The sequence below is a fragment of the Ranitomeya variabilis genome, chromosome 2 (assembly GCF_051348905.1).
Source record: "Ranitomeya variabilis isolate aRanVar5 chromosome 2, aRanVar5.hap1, whole genome shotgun sequence".
Classification (NCBI taxonomy): domain Eukaryota; kingdom Metazoa; phylum Chordata; class Amphibia; order Anura; family Dendrobatidae; genus Ranitomeya; species Ranitomeya variabilis.
The window spans coordinates 915,559,798-915,576,640 of NC_135233.1; the positions used below are offsets into that span (position 1 = coordinate 915,559,798).

The following is a 16,843-nucleotide window of genomic DNA, read 5'->3' on the forward strand; positions in this document are numbered from 1 at the left end:
GGTGTCACTTGTGGGGGTTTCCACTGTTTAGGCACGTCAGGGGCTCTCCAAACACGACATGGGTTCCGATCTCAATTCCAGCCAATTTTGCATTGAAAAGTCAAATGGCGCTCCTTCCCTTCCGATCTCTGCCATGCGCCCAAACAGTGGTTTATCCCCATATATGAAGTTTCAGCGTACTCAGGACAAATTGCACAACAACTTTTGGGGTCCAATTTATCCTGCTACCCTTGGGAAAATAAAAAATTTGGGGCAAAAAGATCATTTTTTGTGAAAATTAATATTAATTTTTTTTTTACGGCTCTACATTATAAACTTCTGTGAAGCACTTGGAGGTTCAAAGTGCTCACCACACATCTAGATTAGTTCCTTAGAGGGTCTACTTTCCAAAATGGTGTCACTTGTGGGGGTTTCCACTGTTTAGGCACGTCAGGGGCTCTCCAAACACGACATGGGTTCCGATCTCAATTCCAGCCAATTTTGCATTGAGAAGTCAAATGGCGCTCCTTCCCTTCCGAGCTCTGCCATGTGCCCAATCAATGGTTTACCCCAACATGTGGGGTATCGGCGTACTCCAGACAAATTGTACAACAACTTTTTTGGTCCAATTTCTCCTGTTACCCTTGGTAAAATAAAACAAATTGGATCTGAATTAAAAATTTTGTGAAAAAAAAGTTAAATGTTCAATTTTTTTTAAACATTCCAAAAATTCCTGTGAAGCACCTGAAGGGTTAATAAACTTTTTGAATGTGGTTTTGAGTACCTTGAGGGGTGCAGTTTTTAGAATGGTGTCACTTTTGGGCATTTTCTGTCATATAGACCCCTCAAAGTCACTTCAAGTGTGAGGTGGTCCGTAAAAAAAATGGTTTTGCAAATTTTGTTGCAAAAATGAGAAATCGCTGGTCAACTTTTAACCCTTATAACTCCCTAACAAAAAAAAATTATGTTTCAAAAATTGTACTGATGTAAAGCAGACATGTGGGAAATGTTGTTTATTAACTATATTATGTGATATAACTCTCTAATTTAAGGGCATAAAAACGAAAAATTTGAAAATTGCTAAATTTTCATAATTTTCGACAAATTTCTGTTTTTTTCACAAATAAATGCAAGTCATATCGAAGAAGTTTTACCACTATCATAAAGTACAATATGTCACGAGAAAACAGTCTCAGAATCACCAGGATCCGTTGAAGCGTTTCAGAGTTATGACCTCATAAAGTGATAGTGGTCAGAATTGTAAAAATTGGCTGTGTCACTTAGGTGAAAACAGGCTTTGGGGTGAAGGGGTTAATAAACACATATTTGATATTGCCGTGTTCAGAAACTCCTGATCTATCAATTAATCCTATCGGTAAACAGCGTACCGAGAATTGCAATAAAATGCAATTATGGGTGATCAAAACATTGTATCTATCCCAAAATGGTATCAATAAAACATCAGCTCAGCACACACAAAAATAAGCCCTCAGAAAATTGCGCCTTTTTTGGCCAAAATTTAGATTTTTTTGTACCACTTAAATAAAAAATAACTTATACATGTTCGGTATCTGCAAACTCGTAATGGACTGGAGAATCATAATGGCCGGTCAGTTTTAACATTTAGTGAATAAAAAAAAGAATTGTGGAATTGTACTTTTTTTGCAATTTCATCGCACTTGGAATTTTGTTTCTCCATTTTCCAGTACACTATATGGTAAAATCAATGGTGTTGGTCAAAAACACAACTCGCCCCACAAAAAACAAGCCCTCACATGGCCACATTGACAGAAAAATAAAAAAGTTATGGCTCTGGGAAGAAGGGGAGCAAAAAATGGAAACGCAAAAATGGAAAAACCCAAAGTGGTTAATCTCAACATCACAAATGGTTAAAATTGTAAAGCGTTTGTAAAAACAAGCGAGTTTTCAATTTTCTAGCTAGTAAAAATCCTCTCCATTCTCATGAACAGAGGGATTTTTACTCTGTAAGTAACCCACCATTGCCAAAGGCTAGTAGTGATGGTCAAGCATGTGCAGGCTTATAAGCTCTTTTTAAATAATAAGTCCTGTTCTAAACTTGCTCGATCACTGGAGAACATGATCTGGCCAGCAATAGCGACACTGCTCTCCCCAAAGTTTGCAAAGGCGCAGCTGCCTCAGTGAGCAGCATTGGAGTGAGCACAGTTCAGGCCAGCTCAGCAACAATGCTGCTGGTCCAGAACATCAGTCTTCAGAGGCCTCCTGAAAATAAAACATGAGCTAATATCGGGTCTCATACCCATCACCGTGAAAAAAAAAGTCCAATTTCAGTCCAGAAAAGTTGGAACAGTGTCATGCGATTACAATCCGATTTTGAACACCTAGCATCAGATTTACATGCAAATGCGATGCGAGTGCAATTCAATTTTAACTTGAGCTTTTACATAGAGCAATTCTCTATAAAATTTGCACATAGTTTTCCAAGGAAATATTCTTCACAATATATAAATATATGTGTAAATATAGGTGCTTCTCACAAAATTAGAATATCATCAAAAAGTTAATTTATTTCAGTTCTTCAATACAAAAAGTTAAACTCATATATTATATAGTCATTACTAGTGTTGAGCATTCCGATACCGCAAGTATCGGGTATCGGCCGATACTTGCCGTATCGGAATTCCGATACCGAGATCCGATACTTTTGTTGTATCGGGAATCGGTATCGGGACCATATTAATGTGTAAAATAAAGAATTAAAATAAAAAATATTGATATACTCACCTCTCCGACGCAGCCTGGACATCACCACTGGTAACCGGCAGCCTGCTTTGTTTAAAATGAGCGCGTTCAGTACCTTCCATGACGTCACGGCTTCTGATTGGTCGCGTGCCGCTCATGTGACCGCCACGCGACCAATCACAAGCCGCGACGTCATCGCTCAGGTCCTAAATTCCCTTCTAGGACTTTCCTCTCAGACCCTGGGAACCATCAGGGATACCTTCCAATACTTGAGTCCCATTGACTTGTATTGGTATCGGGTATCGGTATCGGATTAGATCCGATACTTTGCCGGTATCGGCCGATACTTTCCGATACCGATACTTTCAAGTATCGGACGGTATCGCTCAACACTAGTCATTACAAACAGAGTGATCTATTTCAAGTGCTTATTTCTGTTAATGTTGATGGTTATGGCTTACAGCCAATGAAAACCCAAAAGTCATTATGGCAGTAAATTAGAATCCTTTATAACACCAGCTTGAAAAATTATTTTAAAATCTGAAATGTTGGCCTACTAAAATGTATGTTCAGTAAATGCACTCAATACTTGGTCTGGGCTCTTTTTGCATCAATTACTGCATCAATGCAGCATGACATGGAAGCGATCAGTCTGTGGCACTGCTGAGGTGTTATGGAAGCCCAGGTTGCTTTGATAGCAGCCTTCAGCTCGTCTGCATTGTTGGGTCTGGTGTCTCTCATCTTCCTCTTGACAATACCACATACATTCTCTATGGGGTTATGGACAGGTGAGTTTGCTGGCCAATGAAGCTCAGTAATACTGTTGTTTTTAAACCAGGTATTTCTACTTTTGGCAGTGTGGACAGGTGCCAAGTCCTCCTGGAGAATGAAATTTCCATCTACACAAAGCTTGTCAGCAGAGGGAAGCATGAAGTGCTATAAAATGTCCTGGTAGACGACTGCGCTGACTTTGGCCTTGATAAAACACAGTGGACCTATATAAGGGGATGAAGGATTATGTCCTCTTTGCTTTTCCTCCTTAACGTGTCCTGATGTCTGGTGTATATATGTTATTATATATATCTGTATTGCTACATGGGTACATGGGTACATTTACAGTATTGCCGCCTACTTATCATGGTACTGCTACACTCTTAGTGTATTACCATGTATTGTAAATACATATTATGTTTTGCATTTGTATTAGGGATAGTGTAGTGCACCTGTTGGCCACTGGATGGGGGACAGCATATTGTACATAGCTCTCACCTAGTGTTTAGAACAGTAAATAGTTAACATAGGAGAGGCTGCTGTTTGGTAAGTTGAGAACGTTTCCTTTAGAGAGTCAGAGGGCTAGGGCCCGAACCGTCCACATGGGCTATAGGCCCAGGAGAAGACAGCAGCCACACAACGTGAAGGGAATATCACCTCAGCCATCCCCAGCTACAGTACGGATAATCAGCGGGTTAGAATAGTTGAAGACTCAAAATGTAATTAGCCAATAGTGGAATCCAAAATGAAATTAAATGATATGTTGCTATGGATTAAAAGTCAACCTTTAATATTAAAGGGAACCTATCACCCCGTTTTTTAAAGATTAGATAAAAATAGTGTGAAATAGGGGCAGAGCTGGGCTTTACATTAGTGCCTTTTTGTTGCCTTTATTTCCCCGTTAGGCTGCCGAAATACCTTTGTGAAGTGGCCGTTTTGTCCTGTCACTCAAGTTGGTCAGGTCGGATGGGCGTGGTCACAGCGCTGTTTGTCCCCCAGGATCCTGCTCATCATTACGTTGGTGGCGTAGTGGTGTGCGCATGTCCAGCAGGCGAATCCACTGCCCAGGAGATGAATAACAGCGCGGTCTTCGCTATTCAGCCGTTTACCGGTGGGCGCGGCCATCTTTCCTGTGGCCGCGCCTGCGCAGATGGAGCGCTCTGCTGCCCGGGGCTTCAGGAAAATGGCCGCCGCGATCTCCATCTGCGCACGCGCGGAATCCCGCGGCCATTTTCCTGAAGCCCCGGGCAGCAGAGCGCTCCATCTGCGCAGGCGCGGCCACAGGAAAGATGGCCACGCCCACCGGTAAACGGCTGAATAGCGAAGACCGCGCTGTTATTCATCTCCTGGGCAGTGGATTCGCCTGCTGGACATGCGCACACCACTACGCCACCAACGTAATGATGAGCAGGATCCTGGGGGACAAACAGCGCTGTGACCACGCCCATCCGACCTGACCAACTTGAGTGAAAGGACAAAACGGCCACTTCACAAAGGTATTTCGGCAGCCTAACGGGGGTGTAAAGGCACCAAAAAAGGCACTAATGTAAAGCCCAGCTCTGCCCCTATTTCACACTATTTTTATCTAATCTTTAAAAAACGGGGTGATAGGTTCCCTTTAATCTTTAAAAATGGTAAGTACAAAATTCAAACAGATGCAAGGTGCATAGGACAGACAACACTTAAACCACAGCGGGGTGCACACTGTAACAATGGGGTAGTTTCTCATTAAACTACTCTATCCACAATACAGTAGTATATACCTTCAATCTATTAACCCCTCCCTTGCTGATTTGTACAAAGATTCACTCACACGGGGTATAGATAATTTCCATATGGGACAGTGATGTAGGGGAATGTCTATCTCAGATCATGCCCCTTCAGTGCAACCTCCACATATTTGAGTGGTCAAACTCCTGTACTTTATACATCAACATTCAAAGGAAATGAGTCCGCAGTATGATTGTACAACAGCAGGAGTGACCTACACATTTATAAGGACCCTATGTTCACTCTTGGGTCCGAATACTCTCCACAAATATGACCCTCATCAGAAACCCCATACTTTATCCCTTAGGGTCAAACAGATGATAAGGTCTACAGTGTCAGCCATGTCAAAAAGCATATGGTGTCACTTTATGATGCGACTACCTACATAATACGTAAGTGCATACTCAAAGACTTACAGTCACCATCTTCCCCTTTAGGCATTTCAGGGGATTGACACCATTTAAACAATAGGCATATTAGGCAAACTGGAAAGGTCTCACCCGCATTGATGTCCCCCAGGACATAACCTTCATTCAGATACAACGGTGGATCCTTTCAAACCCCTTCCCAACGTGTTTCGCTCTGCTCATCAGGGGAAGGAAGTGGGGCCAGCATAATATTGCCATCAAAAAGACGCTGTCATCGTGAAGACTCAAAATGTGGCAACTCATGTTCTGGGCAGAAAACCTTAAAACCGGGGAGAAGCGGTTAAGGGTCCCCATGGAAGCAGTAAGTACAAACAGTAAAGATGTGGTGCCAAGGCAGAACAGAAAGGCAGCACTCTCTTTCAGTGGCTTTATACTTTGGAGATTAATGATCTTGTGTCTAGGGCGAAACAGACCAAGGGAAGCATTCCCGTAGCAGAGCTGCATAGAGAAAATGCTGAGGGACAGTCAGGGACGGTCCAACCCAGGCCCGCGCTTTGCGGTCGCGAGAGAAATGCAGGGAAAGAAAAGGAATGTTGTTCTGGGAAACCCGTTGTCAAGAACGTGAAGTCTATGGATGTGTTGTGTAACAGAATTAGTAAAGATGTTATTGTTGATGTTCACTTGGACTGTATCTCAGTTTCTGCTGACTCATCTGGAGAGGATCTCCCACAGCAGGAAAAGGAGTCCGAAGGAGTTGGACCTGAAGGCACAGGTATGCTGACAAATGGAGAATATGTTTCTGTAAAGAGAGGCCAGGGCACTGATGTAACAGAGTGCCTGGCCAAGACTACTACCCTGGCTCAACCTTTCACCTACACCAGCAGATGACATAACATAGCTCCCCAAACCATCACTGATTGTGGAAACTTCCCACTACATCTCAAGCATTTAGGATTGTGTTCCTCTCCACGCCTCCTCCAGACGCTGGGACCTTGACTTCTAAATGAAATGCAACATTTACTTTCATCTGAAAATAAAGCCTTGGACCTCTGAGCAACAGTCCAGTTCTTTTTCTCCTTGGCCCAGATAAGATGCTTCTGGCATTGCCTATTGGTCATGAGTGGCTTGACACAAGGAATATAACACCTGTATCCCCTGTCCTGGATATGTCTGTGTGTGGTGGCTCTTGAAGCAATGACTCCAGCAGTATTCCACTCCTTGTGAATCTCCTCCAAATTTTTGAATGTTCTTTTCTTATTAATATTAATAATAATAATAATTTTATTTCTATAGCGCCGACATATTCCCCAGCACTTTACATTTTAGAGGGGACTTGGACATACAAGAGACATTACAGCATAACAATAAGCATATAGATCAAAACAGATACCAAGAGGAGTCAAGGCCCTGCTCACAAGCTTACAATCTTTGAAGAAAAGGGGAGACACAAAAGGTGGATGGTAACAATTGCTTTTGTTGTTCGGACCAGCCAAAGTGTAAGAATCGGGTGTTCACGTAAAGCTGCATGAACCGGTTATCAGCCTAAGTATGTAACAGTACAGACACAGAGGGCTATTAAATGCATAAAGCATGTGAGAACATGATGCAAGGAACCTGGTTATGGTAAAAATGTTGAATGGGCAACACAGGGATAGTTAGGTTAAAGCATTGAGACGGTAGGCCAGTCTGAACCAATGCGTTTTTAGGCCACGCTTAAAACTGTGTGTATTGGGCATTAATCGTATCAACCTTGGTAGTGCATTCCAAAGAATTGGTGCAGCACATGAAAAGTCTTGGAGACAGGAGTGGGAGGTTCTGATTATTGAGGATGCTAACCTCAGGTCATTAGCAGAACGGAGGGCACGAGTAGGGTGGCAGATTGAGATGAGGGAGATGTAGGGTGGTGCTGAGTCATGGAGTGCTTTGTGGGTGAGGGTAATAAGTTTGTACTGGATTCTGGAGTGGATGGGTAACCAGTGTAATGACTGGCACAAGGTAGAGGAATCGGTGTAACAATTGGTGAGGAATATTTCTTAACAATCCTTTCAAGGCTGCGGTTATTCCGGTTGCTTGGGCACCTTTTTTTACCAAACTTTTTCCTTCCAGTCAAGTTTCCATTAATATGCTTGGATACAGCACTCTGTGAACAGCCAGCTTCTTTATCAATGATCTTTTGTGGCTTACCCTCCTTGTCGAGTGTGTCAATGACTGCCTTTTTGACATCTGTCAAGTCAGCAGTCTTTTACATGATTGTAGAGTCTACTGAAACAGACTAAGGGACATTTTTAAATGTTAGGAAGCCTTTTCAGGTGTTTTTTTTTAATTATTCTAATTTACTGAGATTATGACTAGTGGGTTTTCATTGGCTGTAAGCCAAAATCATCATCATTAACAGTAATAAACACTTGAAATAGATCACTCTGTTTTGTAATGACTCTATATAATATATGAGTTTACCTTTTCATATTGAAGAACTGAAATAAATTAACTTTTTGATGATATTCTAATTTTATGAGAAGCACCTGTATATAGATCGATAGAGATATACAGATAGATAGATACAAAAAGATAGATATAAATATGTGAGTGAAATATATAATCAGTGCTTTGTGTTTACTGTACATTTCTTTTAGTGAATAAATTCCTTTTGGAACAAAAATGGTGTGGGATCCACTAACGTTTTATTAACCAGCAGAGGGAAAGCGGACAGCTGGGGACAGATATTTATAGACAGGAAGGGGTTAATACCTATGAAGATTCCCAGGCTAATAATATCAGTTTATAGCTGTATACTTAGCCTTTCCCCAAAAAAAATTCCGTAGTGTCCCCTTATATATTAATAACCAGCAAATTATAGACAGTTAGCTGTGGGCTGATATTAATAGACTAGGAAGGGGCCATGGATATTGGTCCTCTCCCAGACTAAAAACATTAGCTCTCAGCCACCCCAGAAATGGTACATCCATAAGATGCACCAATTCTGCTTCTTAGCTTTGTTCTTCCCACTTGCCCTGGTGCGGTGGCAAGTAGGGGTGATAGTATTGGGGTTGATGTCACCTTTGTATTGTCAGGTGACATCAAGCCCAGAGGTTAGTAATGGAGAGGCGTCTATTAGACGCTCCAAATACTAACCCCAAAGTGATATTGTATAAAAAACCACAAATCCAGAAATAAGTCATTTAATGGAAATAATGACACAAACTCCTTTAATGAACCTAAATTAAACCAGACCAGCTATACTCACATCAACGCTCAGTCCACTGAAGCCAATGTTTGCTGTAACAGAATTAAAATAATACTAATAGATAATAATAAATTAAAAAAATAAACAACCATATTCCTCTCCTGTCTGCTGAGGAGATAATAATCCATTTGTCCATAACTTGTCTAACTCTGCTGTATCTAGATGGCAGGCTGCATGGTTGCATGATGCGACTATACAGCCTGACATCCAGCAGAGGCTCTGATCTGCGCGTGCTTGCATGAGAAATTTTACACGTTTGCGGTGCCGCCAGAAAGGTCCTGAGAGTTTATAGTCAATTAAGTCAGTTGCTATTTTAATAACCAGGAAAGGCTAAGTATACAGTTGTGAGCAGATATTAATAGCCTGAGAAGCTTCGTGGGTATTACATCCTTCCCTAGCTATATACATCTGCCCCCAACTGTCCGCTTTCCCTCTGCTGGTTAATATATTGTCATGCAATTTTTTCAGATTTTTTTATTGATTAAATAAATGTACAGTGAGCTACACAAGCACTGTACTAATTATATATGTCACTAACATCTTTATATCTATCTATTCTATGTGTATATACAGTATCTATTCTATCTATTCTATTCTGTTGGGTCATGCTGTAATTTTAGTGTACGTGGCAGATGAATTGATGGTTTTTCAAAGGACATCAGTGTGTAAAAATCATACGGTACTCTCATCATCCGTAAGCCCTGCAATTTTTTTTTCTCGCACCAATTAACTTGCATTGGGGAGTCTTGTCCGAGACAGGAGGACATTCGCAGCGTGTTGGGATTTTTTTTCTCAGTCCGATTTCTGCTGAGAAAAAAATCGCAGATGAGCAGTGACTTATACAGATGTGCTCAAAAGTTTACATACTCTGGCCTATTTTCAGAGAATATGAATGATAACACCAAAACTTTTCCCTCCACTCATGGTTAGTGGTTGGGTGAAGCCATTTATTGTCAAACTACTGTGTTTTCTCTTTTTAAATCATAATGACAACCGAAAACATCCAAATGACTCTGATCAAAAGTTCACATACAATGGTGATTTTGGCCTGATAACATGCACGGAAGTTGACACAAATGGGTTTGAAAGGCTACTAAAGGTAACATCCTCACCTGTGACCTGTTTGCTTGTAATCATAAAAGCTAAGTGAGTTTCTGGGATTCAGACAGACTCTTGCATCTTTCATCCAGCCACTGATGTTTATGGATTGTGAGTCATGGGGAAAGCAAAAGAATTGTCAACGGATCACCAGAAAAAAGGTAGTTAAACTGTATAAAACAGGAAAGGGATACAAAATGATATCCAAGGAATTGATAATGCCAGTCAGCAGCATTCAAACTGTGATTAACAAATGGAATATCAGGGGCTCTGTAAAAACAAAACCACGGTCAGGTAGACCAACAAAAATGTCATCTACAACTGCAATGAAAATTGTTCGGGATGCAAACAAAAACCCACAAATAGCATCAGCTGAAATTCAGGACTCTCTGAAAACTAGCGGTGTGGCTGTTTTAAGATCCATGATAAGGAGGCACTTGAAGAAAAATGGGCTGCATGGTCGAGTCGCCAGAAGAAAGTTATTACTGCGCAAATGCCACAAAGTATCTTGCCTATAATACGCAAAACAGCACAGAAACAAGCCTCAAAACTTCTGGAAGAAGGTAATTTGGAGTGATGAGACCAAAATTGAACTATTTGTCCACAACCATAAATGTTACGCTTGGAGAAAGGTCAACAAGGACTATGATGAAAGGAACACCATTCCAACTGTAAAGCATGGAGGTGGATCGCTGATGTTTTGGGGATGTGTGAGCTTCAAATGCACAGGAAACTTGGTCAAACTTGATGGAAAGATGAATACAGCATGTTTTCAACAAATACTGGAGGCAAATTTGCACTCATCAGCCCGGAAGCTGCGTACGTGACTTGCTTGAACGTTCCAACATGATCCAAAACACAAGGCCAAGTCGACCTGTTATTGCCGACAGCAGAACAAAGTGAAGGTTCTGGAGTGGCTATCTCAGTCTACTGACCTCAATATCATTGAGCCACTCTGGGGAGCTCTCAGGCGCTCAGTTCATGCTAAACAGCCCAGGAATTTGCAGGAACTGGAGGCTTTTTGCCAAGAAGAGTGGACAGTTTTACCATCTGAGAAAATAAAGAACTTCATCCACAACTACCACAAAAGACTTCATGCTGTCATTGATGTTAGAGGGAGCAATTCATGGTATTAAGAAATGGGGTATGTGAACTTTTGATCAGGGTCATTTTGATTGTCATTATGATTTATAAAGAGAAAGCATAGTAGTTTGACAATAAATGGCATCACCCAACCTCTAACCACGAGCGGAGAAAAAGTTTGTTGTTATCATTCATACTCTCTGAAAAAAGGCCAAGAAAGCAAAAATTCTGCTGGGGCATGTAAACGTCTGAGCACAACTGTAGATTTATATTGGTCAGGGTGGTCAGAGTGCAATACAATTTTTTATCGGACTGCCCTCGTCCTTTTTCCTCGCAGATGAGTATTAGCCCAAAGACTGAGGCTACACAAAAACACAGGTCACACAGCTAAATAATGCTGTATGGCGCTTTTATATCACAGAATAATGCAAGTGAATGGCGTGAATTGAGACACATCAGCTAAAGCAAGCGTGACAAGCAAGTCTCAATAACCTGGGATCACTTGCAGTTTTTTGTGATTTTGTCACAGAAATTGCAAGTGATCCTGACTTTTTGTGACCTCATTGTGACACTTTAAGGGTAAAAATGTGACTTCCATTTACTTGCACTATGCTGCAACGTGGCCATGACATACACCGGCATTTGGCAGTGTGACTGATGTGATGGCCTAAGTCGTCATGTAGCCGCAGCCTAATTATGGCAATACTTTAATGTCTGAAGGTCTTATCTGTCTAAAAAATTGTGGGAATTAGTCAATTTTGTTCACAAATCTGTTGTATTTGACCTTCATGGATGACTGTTTTCTTGCAGATACAGCAGGGAAGCAGCCATTTGTATTCATACAATCTCATTGAAGGGGTAGTCCCATCTTCAACATCCTATCTTAATATGTATTAGGTGTAATAATAATAATATTAGCAAATCCCACCAATTAGAAAAGTAGAGTAGTTCTTCTGATTTGCTTCTGATTTGCTTTCCCCATGTGCAGGCATTGCAATAGCTTAGGTCTCCATGGTTATAACAACTAACCAACCAACTGCCACTATATGAGTGGTCGTAACCATGGATATCTAAGCCACTTCAATGCACTGGCACATGGTGAAGGCGACATATCGAATCAGAAGAACTATACTACATTTCTAATTGGAGGCATTTGCTAATACTATTTTTACACCTATTACGGTACAAATTGGGATAGGATTTAGGAGATGGGATATCCCAGGGAGGTTCATCGACTCAATGAAAAGTACTTCATACATTGTTCGACAACTAAACAGTATTGGACTATGCTTAACGTAAATAATAAGGCTAGTAATACGTTTCATTAGACCCAAAAAGAAGCACAGGGACCCCAGTTTTTGTCCTTTCGCACCTCTTGTGTAAAGTGTTTCTAGTTCAGAACAACTGTGAAATAAAGTCATAAAAGGGTGAAATCTGCTGTGAAAATTTACAACAAAAATAATTATGCTACAGATGTGAAAATCAATGTAAGACATAGCGTGTTAGCATACGATCAGTTGCTCCATCAGAGCCTTTGCCCTGCAAAATGGGATTTGGACGTTTGTGCTGACGCGACCATTGACGCGACCATTTGTTGATGTAAATGATGTCTGACGGAGCTCACTCTAAGTTCGTCTGCCTCATTATAGTCAATGGCACACCAGTGCAACTGTCCGAATCCTGTCTTGTGGGGCTTAGACGAAGCCCTGACAGAGCCACAGAACAGTTTCCATTCCGAACAATTGTGCAGCTTGTGGATGAGACTAGTTATGTCACCCGGCTGGTATCGCTAAGGCTCTGTGGATCGCCCACGTCCAAATCTGCAGGGAGATCTACAGCGTTTCCAGTACTTGTGCGTTCACCCTTAGAAACCACTAGATGTAAATGACAACAGATTCTAAAATGTACTTCATATAACATTCTATTGTATTCATTATCCCAAAATCCTTTTCAGACACTTCCAACTTGTACATTTCAAAAGTGGTTCAGAAGGTTTCCATTGAAGTAAATGAAGCTGGAAGCGAAGCTGCTGCATCAACAGGTTAATAATGACATAAAACACATTGGGGAACACGATATTTATGAAGCTTTCATTGCTTTCTATGGTGGAAAAAAACACTGCAAAAATGCTGAAGGAAGGAATGCCACTGTTCTCCAAATCAATCAGGAAAAAGCAGTGGTGTGCAGGAGATTTCTGAGATCTCGTAGCTTGTGCAGGCTTTAATTTTGCATAAAAAAGCTGCAAAATGCAACGTGTGAACACAGCCTTCCAATTAAACAGATTTATCAATCAGCATGAACCTCTTTTAGAACATTGGTATTGATAAATGTGCCCAATACAATGATTATTGTTGCATTCCCACATAAGATACATTTCTATACATGTAAAACAAGTAAGAGGTGTACTTAAAAATCTATTCTGTAAAAACAGCCTGACATTAGTTTGTTCTGTTTCTCTTTGACAGTGGGGAGAACATTTTTCTTTTTCAGGATACAGGCGGTCATATTCAGTGAATCATCTGAGAAACTCTCGCAAGTCTCTCACCTCAATACCCGGTACTGGCGCCGGCGGTTCGGACCAGAGCGTTCAGCTGCACAGAAATACATGCAGCCACTCCAGTCCCGAGTATCAGCAGCAGTGCCGGGTATTGAGGCGAAAAACTCACGTGAGCATTGCACATGCAAGTGTGACCCCGGCCTTAGGGTACATGTCTGCAGTCACTCTATGTGAATCTTCACATTGTGCACACTGTGAGGATTCTCCGGTGCTGGTGCTGGGAGCGGCTGGTATGTGATTTGCATACATGCGATCACGTACTGACTACATGGGTACAGCCTCCCTCAATGAAAGTGTACTGAGCGAGGCTGGACACAGTCTAGTTGGAGTGTGGCCAGAACTATAGAAAATCCACAATTTCGAGGCACCAGAGAAAAAAATTACATTGTGAAATACAACTGAGGTAGACGTGTGAAGTACAATAAAAATTCTAGCTTGAATAAGGCCCTTTTGGGACAAAACGCTGCTTCGCTCATCTACCTCAATTGTTTTTCATCATGTGATTTTTAAAGGATGAAACAAAGGTTATGTTTTATCCCTATTTTCTAGACACAGAAGGCAAATCGATCTTCTTTTCCTTGTAGGAATGCACGTTGCTGCAATGAGCTTGACCAATCACAGATTTGTTGCCGATCGACCATTCTTGTTCTTCATCAGACACAATCCATCAGGTAAGCTGATCTTAGGCATTTTCCCACAATGAACATTTATCACCTGCCCACAGTACAGACATTGGAGGTCATTTAACTTTTTGGCACCACACATCATTCATTAAGTCAGTGGAAGCGTGCTGTTGATGACTAGCACAGTAAATGTACACATAGTAGGACAAAAAAAGTTATGTTTTTTTCATAAACCAATAGTGCACATGAAAAAAAGTGACTTTGTAATATTGGAGCACCCCCACGTTAAGGGCAATGGGGTACTCGGTACCGGGTCCCTCTATCTCGGTTCTGGGGATGTCACGGTGGCCCGACCCGGTCCGTGGCCCTTCTGAGGGGCGTCCAATTAAAGGTGAAGTTTGTCTGGTGTTTGTGACGCTACCTGTGGTATTCGGTCAGGGTGACCGACGCTGCTAAGGGTCCGCTGGGGTGATGGAATGGCAGCTAGATGGTATACCTTCCCACAGGTGAAGTATGTCCCCAGGGCTTCCCTGATGTGTAGGTAGTGATGGTGGACATTGTAAGGCGCAATGAATAACGAGGACACAAAGGTTGCAGTCTCTTTACCTTTTACTGAAGACTTCAGCGTCCACAGTCCAGAGTACCGTTCACAGGGCAGGCAGAGTCCGGCCGGTCCGGAGGCACATCCAGAGTTCCCTTGTCCAGGTGGAAATCAGTAGCCTTCCTACTAGCGCCTGTGTGTTGTAGTACCTCTCTGCTGAGCACCACAGGATAGTCCTCACAACTTTCATGAATGTTTCTGATGTTCTCGCTCTCTGTCCCCCAGATGGTATGGATTGGACAACCCGTATGACGGGGTAGGCCTGGAGCTTATTTATAGGGACCCTAGAGACGCCCCTCTCCAACAATTTGCCTCCGTGTCTTCTTAGGTATTTTAGGTCGGGCAGCCAACTTGGAATCGACTGTCCTGCCTGTCTCTGAAGTAATGCGTAGAGTCAATTACTCCCTCGGTGTTCCGGCCACCGGCTACGCGCCTCAGAAGGAGGCTGCCGATCTCGGGACAGAACTCCTCCCGGTATTATCTCCTTGTGCTGTGACTTCGTTGCTCACTCTCCACAATATACTTCGCTTCGTGTCCTTTCTTAGGATGCTGCCGCAATGGAGTGCAGGCGCAGCTCCATAACGTTCTATCTCGTGCTTGACCTCTGTCTGCAGCTCAGATGTTCCTCCTCCTTCCCCTGTCTGCCTGACAGGTCCTCTCTGGGTCTAACCCAGGTAGCTTCCGACTCGATGTTATCGGGTCAAAGCCCAGTCTGCTTCTCCCTGACTTCCTATCCAACCCACCAGTTTTACCCGTGTGTGAGGAGTGCCCTAATAGATAGAAGCAATGCTCCCCCTGGTGGACTGGAGTGTGAAGTGTAGTGTGTGACTGTGATACCTGGCAAGGTGAACTCCTTTAGTACCATCAGACGTAATATCACTCCCCCTGGTGGAAGAGCGACATTACTGCAACGACTAGGACTCTCGGGTGCTGCACTATATCTTACCAGAAAAATCTGCAACTGTCATCTCAGGAGAACGTGCACCAGACTGTCTGTTTTTGCTTCCAACGCCTCCTCCTCCATAGAATTTTAAAATCTCCAGCTGTCATCTCCTATCTCAGTAATGGGAAAATCATTGCATACAGGTTTTACCCATGGATTGAGAGTGAACATTCAATCTTGGAGTTGAAAGAAGCAAACTATATTATAAAAGTTGCTTATTTTCGTGCGTACTACTGATTTATTAAATTATAATGAAAACAAAACCCGGTTACTCTTTGAATTTAAAAAGGATAGACACATAAATAAAATATACATTTTCTCTAAAAAAAAAATAGCATTTATTGAAAACTACATACCGTATTTCATATCCTCTGAAACACTACAATATGCAGAAACCACACAGTAGACAGTGCAAAAACACAATGTGACAATGCTGGAATTGCCTTTTTGAATTACAAAAATGTATACCAATAAAATATTAAGATGCTTGTACCATGAAGTGGTGGGGATATGGTTAATAATATTGGTTGTCCCAGAAGAAATAAGCCCTCATCCACTGATCTGCACAGCATTACATCCATTGAAAGGTGATTATCTTGTGGCAGTATCGTTGGGGTAGGATATATTGGACAGCAGGCGACCTGTTCAGTTTTGAAGTTGATATGTTGAAAGCAGAAAAACATGGGGCCAAACTGAAGTCCAGGCCAAGGCTCATCAGGGAGTGAAGTTCAGTCTATTAGGCCTTATCTCACTAAATAGTCACTGTAGCACAAATTGCTGAGAAAGCTAATTTCAGCTATAACAAAAGGTGCCAGAACACAAAGTACATCATGGAGCTGATTAGCTGCAGCCCATGAGGGCCTTTTTGAGGGCGGGTCTGGTTGCTGCTTTTCCTGCTTTACGGGTATCTCCTGCACAGTGACAGTGCGCTCTGTTGCCATCTTGTCACTTTTAATTAACTTTCAATGGCCTAAAAGGGCATATTCTCTATCACCAAAGGAAAGTAGTTACAATTTAGCATTTAATCATATAAGACAAAAAAAATGGGAGACTATGCATATATTAAAAAAGAAATCCAATTATGC

At 41.9% G+C, this 16,843-nt stretch overlaps 1 protein-coding gene across 2 annotated transcripts in view; it reads left to right on the top strand.

Annotated features, from left to right (window-relative positions):
- Positions 1–16,843, top strand: part of SERPINI2 (serpin family I member 2) — a 208,331-nt gene that overhangs the window by 133,605 nt on the left and 57,883 nt on the right. Inside the window, exons 7-8 of one of the 2 annotated variants that reach the window (XM_077292936.1) lie at positions 12,989–13,075; positions 14,176–14,262. In XM_077292936.1, coding sequence (XP_077149051.1) covers positions 12,989–13,075; positions 14,176–14,262 — 174 coding nt within the window. The remainder of the gene's footprint in view (positions 1–12,988; positions 13,076–14,175; positions 14,263–16,843) is intronic. The other variant, XM_077292937.1, reaches the window with a different exon arrangement.